This window comes from Cordyceps fumosorosea, assembly GCF_001636725.1.
Source record: "Cordyceps fumosorosea ARSEF 2679 chromosome Unknown scaffold_4, whole genome shotgun sequence".
NCBI classification, from domain to species: Eukaryota; Fungi; Ascomycota; class Sordariomycetes; order Hypocreales; family Cordycipitaceae; genus Cordyceps; species Cordyceps fumosorosea.
In genome coordinates this window covers 1,024,119-1,031,846 of record NW_017387304.1, presented here as the reverse complement: position 1 = coordinate 1,031,846, position 7,728 = coordinate 1,024,119, and the positions used below count along the sequence as shown (strand labels likewise).

The following is a 7,728-nucleotide window of genomic DNA, read 5'->3' as shown; positions in this document are numbered from 1 at the left end:
GTTTTCAAAAAAAAAAAAAAAAAGGCGAAACGCAACGGCAGCAGGGAATTTGTAATTGTATTCATAGAGTTCATAGTGTGATAGATAGCCTCTCTTGAGCAATAGAAGAAGAGCAGGGAATAACTAACACGACCAGCTCGCAGGGGCATGGCGGTCGCGGTGGGAATGGCTTTTTCTTTTTCTTCTTCCCAGCGACTCTGTTTTGCCCCGCTGCGAAAAAAGCATCGCCAGTCTGGGCGAAAGCGGGGTGAGCCTGCAAAAGCAAGTATCAGCAAACTGGTGGAAAATACGCAAGAAAGAAGCAAAGAAGCGGGAAAAAAGAAAAGAAAAAAAAAAACCAGTGCGCCATTACTATGTGCAGGGCTGCAGGTACATGAACTTCTAACTGCAGTATTAGCATAGGCCCCCAACGGTAGATCATCAAGTGCACTTGTCTGTCCCAAGAGAGAACGCTGTATGAAGGACAAAGATTTTCCCCGAACATCATCTACTGTATATTATATGCGCCATGGTAGTATTCCCAATAACAGTCCTTCCTCATTGTAGTCGTCCGGATTTACAGTCAAACGCTCACAATCCTCTAGTCGTGCTAAAATAAGTTGTGAAAAAAGAAGACAGATGATTCTTTGCTTTTCCAGCTGAACAAGTTGCAATTCCAAATCCTTTAAAAAAAGTGAATTATTTCCATAAAAAAGCAGCGCGCGGATATATTTTTGGTGTGGTGTATGGTATATGCGGGTGGGATATCTTTTTGATCATGTAACGGCTTCTTAGATGCGGTTTGTCGAATGGGCACGGCCAATCATGTGCTCCTCATCGTCCTCGACCCGAACACTGTACGTCACTGATTTCATGATGGCGTTGTTCTTTTGTAAAATATTCTCCTCGCTGCTCGAGGTGTGCGTTTGCGAGCCGGCAAAGGCGCTCCGGTCTTGGGATACGTCGCTGAGCTTGTAGGCTTCGTTGCCCTTGATGCCACCAGCGGCCGCGCGGTTTTTGCTGTTGCCGTTGGAGCCGTAGGCGTACTTGGAGTGCTTGGAGCGGTAGTCCCTAGCCTTTCGCAGACAGACGGGCGCGAGGAAGGGCAGCGAGGACACCATGTTGCCGACGTTGAATTCAATGACGCCCCAGACGACGAGCATGGTCGAGTCGTGGTCGCCATATTGGATGCGGTTGATTTGCGTGTAGCGTAGGATGGAGCAGAGCGTCGTGAAGAGGCCGAGCGCGAAGATGGCCATGAGACCCAGCTTCTTCTCGAGGCGGATGTTGAGCTTGAGGAGCACTGGAATGGGGAGAACGGCGACGAGTATGTCCGAGATGATGGTGAGCACTGCGTAAGCGGTGAATGAGGCAACGGCAGGCAGACAGGTGCCTTTCTTCGAAGGATTCCACGACTTGTCGATCTGAGGGGTGCACAAAGGTTAGTCAAAGCTGCGTGTAACGGGATACAGATCTGAGGTAACTCAAGGGTTGGCCAGTCGTACCGGATTGCAATTAAAGATCAGGGCGAGGGCGCTACCCAGGTGGTTGAGAAAGACGAAGGCAATGGCGCCCCAGACGACCATGCGATACCTGCGGTTGTCGGTGCCCTGCAAGAGGCGCAAGTAGCTGATGAGTAGGGCAATCTTGAAGAAGCTGATGCCGACCTGGTAGATGGGACGGCCGGCGTAGTTAACCCGCGTGTAAGGGATCAGGTTCTCCTTGGGGCGGATGGCGGGCAAAAGACCGAGGCCGTACTTGGTCTGGACGATGCAGAGGACCGAGTAGGCAATGGCGAAGATGAGGGAGAGGATGGACATCCAGTCGTCAGCGGCGATGCGGTTGTTCTTCTTGCGAATGAAGAGGCGTGCGCCGACAATGATGGAGGCCAGTCCCGACATGACGACGCACACGGCGATTATCATTTTGTACTGGGACTTCTCATCCAGCTCCGGGGAGCCGTGGGCGACGAAGACCATGGTGACGGGTGCACGCCGAGGGCGAGTGTTGTTGAAGGAAGGCGGGGTGAAGCACTGGTTTCCCGACCAATTCTTGAAAGTCTTTGTCTGGTCTGCCTAGGTCTGCCTTGGTTGGATTTGCGAAGTGTCTGTCCCGTTCTGTCTGGTGGGCTGTTTGAAGGGAGGAGCGGCTTGGAGGGCTGCAAGCCAAGCCAAGCCTTGTGGGCTGGAAAGTGCCGAACTGCAGCAAGATTACGATGGAGGGAGTAAGAAAAGGAAGAAAAGGGAAAAGAGAAACGCTGCAGGCGTGAAAAGCCGTAGACTCGTCAGACGTCGGGTGAATTGTATTTAAGGAGAAGTGTATCGAGAAGACTGAGGAAAAAGTGAAGGGAGTGTAGACTGGTGGGTAAGACTGAGGGTGGGATAGATTTCGACGACGCAGGCGTGAGCGACAATTAAAGCAAACCTGAGCCGCTCCCGAGGAGAAGCCTACTGATAGGCTTCCTCAAAAACTAAAGAGCTTAGCTCGAGGAGAGGAACGGACGAGTGAGGAAAAGGAAAAGCACAGGAACGGCTTCATTGCCGGTGCGGTGCGACCAACTATACGTTTCCAGTCAACAGTCCACTGGGCGTGGAGAAGGCCAGAAGGTGTCTGTCTACGGAGTACCTTGTATGGAGTATACCAGTACTAGCTGAAGGTGTCTCCGGGTCTCTCCCTTGGACCGACTGGTCTGTTTATTAGCGCAGAAACGGAGCGAAAAAGAAAAATCGAAAGGAATAAATGAATAAAAACGTATGGCGTCTGGCAGGGATTGGGATGTGGGTGGGCAACTGGCCAGCCATCCATCCATCCATCCATCCATCCATCCATCCCATCGCCTCCCCTGCAGGGAAGGAACTGGTAGGGGTTCGCGACGAGGCCACTTGGCAGTTCAGTGGTTGCTACAGTACTCCGTACAGGAGGTTATTCTGGGGGCCCGGGCATATTCGTAGGGTTGCATTGGGCAGAATGCGATCAAGGTGAGGTGACGGAGAGGAGGGAGTGCTTCGAATCTACTCCGTAGCTAGGCAGGCATCGGGGTAAGCCAAGCTTGCAATCGCGGTGCAGGGAGACGGAGAAACATCTGGCCATCGCTAACAGACAGACATGCATGACGCTTGTAGCCTTGCAACGGTACAGGTGAGGCAGAGGAAAAAAGGAAAGAAAGATACAAAAAGAAAGCAAAAGACACGAGAAGACGGTTGGGTCGGCACGTTTGTCGCCTGCTGTCTTGCAACATCACCGTGCGTGAGAGGAGGGGGGGAACTGCCACACAAAAAGCCTAGGGGATGTTATGCAGCGAGATGCTGAGAAAAGGCAGGTTGAGGATTGTGGTTGGTGGATGAGCGACAAGTTGTAGACAGTTGTGCTGGTCAAGTATCTAGAGGTGAGACACGAGCTGCGCAAGTAAACGCCACACTGAGGGAGAGATGGTGGCAGGGTGCAGCTGGTCTTGGGCGCCGGATGATGAGCGAGAGACAAAATGGTCCGATTTGCTCGTTTCTTATTGGTATTCGAAACGTAATGGCCGACATCCGTTTGGGCGTCCGCCGTGTTTGAGCAGCAAGTTTATCGTTTGAGCATGACTTTTTATATTACCTAATATGGCTGGAAAGCCAATCTCTTCGGCAGCAGCTTTTGGCAGGTACGAACCCCCCGGACAGTGATAATCAATCACCATCATCACGTCCATCACCATGACTTTCATCACCCTGCCCTTCAGCATGGCCACCATCTCGCCCTCCAGTGCTGCGCATAATTGCTCGGCGTAAGCCCTGTAAGCTGGAGCGGAGACTGACTTGCATTGCGACTGCACGAACGGAACAAGAAACAGACTGGTACAGCCCACAAATCTACTACTCATCGCGCCACCGTCCCAGAGTCCTCAGAGTCCACCACTCATCGTCCGTCCATCATTTATTGCCACGCTGCCACCAAAAAGAAAAAGAGCTGCCAGGGGACACTTACCACCAGCTACCACCAAAAGACGGGGCGCAAAGAGAACAGACGTACTGGTATGTTTCTCAGCCTGCCACCTGCCTTACTGCCGCTCCATTACCTGCCTCTTTTTGTCTCGCCTTGTCTTGCCTGCCGCTCAACCAACCCTGCCGCTCAATCAACCCTGTCAGTGCTGAAGAAATCACGACCGACCGGCTGGGACATTCACTCCCTTGCTAGCGACTCCAGGACGGAAATTTCGGACTAACCTAGTTAACTAGCCTCGGGGGCCATCTCGCCTCCTCCCCTCCTCCTCCTCCTCAGATAGTACATTTTAGGTATGGCCTCGTCTGTGCTCGTTGGGTTCCGCAATCTCGTCCATCTCATCTCGTCCTTGCTGCTTGCTGCAAACCTCCCACACCCCCAAAATTAAATCTTCCGTCCAGCACCAAGATTCTGAGCCAGCACGGATACTAACTAACGCCTTGTAACCATATACTAACGGCCCTGCAGCTCTTTATTTCCCCCGTCGTCGATGGGCCGTTGACCATTGGCTTCCCTAGTCCCGCGCCGCCAAGGCGCCTCTACGCCGTCGCAAACACGAGCAACTTTATGCGAACCTCATCTTCAGTTTTACCCTCACCCTTGTCGCACCCTTTTATTAGTTGTATTTTCGTATCCAATGGCAAGACGACGGCCTGTTGCTGATTCAGGTTGTTCAGTCAACTACCAGTGCGCAGTTCAACGCATAAGAGGAGGATTGTCTTCTAGAACGCCGTGGAAGCTTTGAGCCCTTCTGCTTGGGTCTTGCGACTATGCAACATCTACCATCAAATGCTTGTGCTGGAAAACGAGTCTTCAGATCCATACCGTCCTTCAATTATTGACTCCATCACCAGGGTTACGCACTTGCACCTTGAAGCCTCTCTGATGTGGCAATTGGCCGCCTCTTTGCACTGGATTGATGTACCCATGAAACCCACAAAGCAACGATTCGACGGCACGTTTGGAACGAGCAACCTGATGGTCGCCTATCGATCCCTCTCCTCATTACACTGTTTCCCTGTCCATACTGGCAAACCCACCGTCGACGCGAATTAGGTGAACGACACCGAGGCCAAGCCATGATGTGTTTTGCGTCTTCATCATCCCTCTCGCCCCTCCAACTGGGGACGCCAGCGGGAGGATCCTTGCCCCGTTCAGCCTTTTCTGTTCCCGAATACCTAGGCAAAAGCATTATGCACTTATACCGTTGAGGGAGTTCTTTTCGAAGTGGGATAGGTTCCCAAGAGAAGATCTTTTGTTCGTATGCTGGTGGGGAGCCCCCTTTACTGCCTCCGCTCCTCCCCCTGTCTCCACGAACTGGAGCTGTAGAAAAAAGCTATTTCACCAACACACTACAACTGATGTTACCCATTAATTTTTTGCTTTTAAAGATGCCCTTCCATGGTCAATCAGCAGTTGTGGCGTCACCCTCTGATAGGGATTTGCAAAGCCAAGATTCTCCGCCCGTAGAGACCCGTGCTTATATGCATTCCAAATGACACTAGAAAACCGGACGAGAGCTTCTGGACCATTCTTTTTTCGTAAAGCCAATTGTCTGAGAGACCCTGATTTGCTACACGCCGCAGGCATGTAAATTAACCGTTGAGTGTTACGACGCGTGTCGCACTGCCACAGCCTGGTGTATCAGCATCGTGTTATGCGACTCGCGGGTCAATTAACAAGTACGGAGTATCCCGCATCCATCTATTCAAAACGGCAAGTCCCCACGCTGTAACGCACACAACTACCTGTCATTACCAGTAATACCTGCATGCTGCATGTGGCATCCTGGGTTATATTCTGCATCAAAGTATCAATGGTGGCAGCCTTGGCGAATAGGAAGGTGAACCGGCAAATTTCGTTTCCAGTGCAATCTATCCAGCCGTCAAGCCTTAACATATTCTATAACAAAGCGACCCATGCGTATAAATGACTAGATTCTGCATCAGAGTGAGCCGACGCACAGACGTTACCTCTTCTCTCAAAGCGCCCCCTTTCTCCAGTTATGAATCGGATCACGATTTCCTCCCACAACCCACCTCTGATGCTGGAGCAGTGGCACTTTGGGGGCACCTTTCTGCTCGGGCACCAAAGGCCGTCCCCTTTTCCTGTTCCTCTCGTTGGATCATCTGGGTCGCCGTGCCTAGGGCCAAACTAACAAGACTAGGGCCGGACTTGCGAGTTAGTTCCGGGACGAGAAAGTAAACCGGCCTTGTACGCCGAACAAGTCGGCCCTAGTAACTGTTACCAAGGCATCAAAAGTCCAAGTAAGGGTGGAGTGGTAAACTGGAGAAGCACGCTTACTACGGAGCAATAAGAGGACCACTCGCTCTGCAGATGATTAATGGGGGATCCATGATCCTGCATTGCGACATTAAAAAAACGCAGCCTCCCCTTCGGCCAGTAATTAGGCAAGTCCTCGCACGACATGGTCTTGCTTGCGTGCATGTCTACAGACCTGCCATGGGCCGCGCCAGCAGCAGGGGCTTAGACCAGCTGCCACAGTTCATGATTGTCTTGACCATGTCCGTAGTTCATCTTGGTAATTAGCCCGCGGGTTCTTTTCGCCCCTCTGGGAGCTTGTCGAAGTCATCCCGACAGTTTCGACATCATCACCGAGCCCTAAGCCTTATCTATGGTACGGGGCGAGTGCTGACGAAGACCGGCGCAGCAATGGTGGAGAGTCGCATTGCGCCGTCGGCAATGCCACCCCCCCTGGTCTGGTTCAAGCCCTTCTCAAGATGGGCAAATGGCTCAACGCAGGCGCGGGCCAACAACGTCGCGGCGCTAAACTACAGCTGTTCTAGAAGACTTGTTAGAGGCCGCATTGGGGCGACCGCTGAGATTCCGCATCTCCGGCGGCTGCAGGACTGTGCCTTGCCTTTGGTCGACAACTCCGCGCCGGGCAAATCGAGCCCGAGAGATGGCCGCACAAGCAAAGGAGTAGTTTCCAAAACCACCAAAAAAAAAAGTCTCAAGTGCAACGTCAACGCCGAGGGTCCCATTAGTGGTTGTGTCCGGTGCATCCCAGTGATTGTTTGCGGATATTGAGATAAGAACAGAAAGAGAGCGGAAAGTCAAGCCGGGAATGAACATCTCTAGGGTACGTGGAATCTATACGTAAAAAGAGCTTCCTGGTTGGATACCTGTAGTTGTTGCGTTGCATAATAAAGCCGAACATGCGACGGGAGGTGGGAACGGAGGGTGTCTATAATGATGCGGCGCGACGACTGTGTATGTGTGTATTAATCAGACGAAATTGCTCGACCCGTTGCTGGTGACTTTGCGCATGTGCTGTCAGAATGTACGGAATCGACGGAGTACGCCAAATCAACCCGGCAGCAACGTCGACTAACCGCAGTTTCAGTCGCTCCGCGATTTCAAAAGCTTTCTCAAGTTGTATAAATCAGTAGGCTATAGTTAACAGAGGTGCCGCCCATCAACTGAATCATTCATTAACCGACAAAGTTCGGGAGCAGTGACAAGGACTGTTAGACGGCTGGAGTGAGGTGGGCATCAATGCGTTTTCGCCAAGCGCATAGCCGGATCTCCTTCTTAATGCGGAGGGTGGAGTAGTGATGGGCGGCGCCACGCCGCTGTCCACGGCCCCGGCGGGCGAGTGGAGGGTGTCTTTGACGGGTGAGGCCGATTGAAAAAGTCCTTGGCCGCGCGAGATTGATCGCGTTTGCAAAATTTCTTTGTTCAGAGGGCCTGGATTGCGTAGTGTTTGGGGGGTGGGGGGTCGACCAACAGGGTCATTCGACAAGG

General features: G+C 52.2%; 1 protein-coding gene across 1 annotated transcript; it reads right to left on the bottom strand.

The window, feature by feature from the left end:
- Nucleotides 1-770: 770 nt before the first annotated feature.
- ISF_02509 (integral membrane protein) lies at nt 771-1,958 on the bottom strand (the record flags this gene model as incomplete). The annotated part of the gene is made up of 2 exons (XM_018846115.1): nt 771-1,403; nt 1,485-1,958. The coding sequence occupies 2 exons, from the start codon at nt 1,956-1,958 to the stop codon at nt 771-773; spliced, it is 1,107 nt and encodes a 368-aa protein (XP_018706822.1).
- Nucleotides 1,959-7,728: the final 5,770 nt, after the last annotated feature.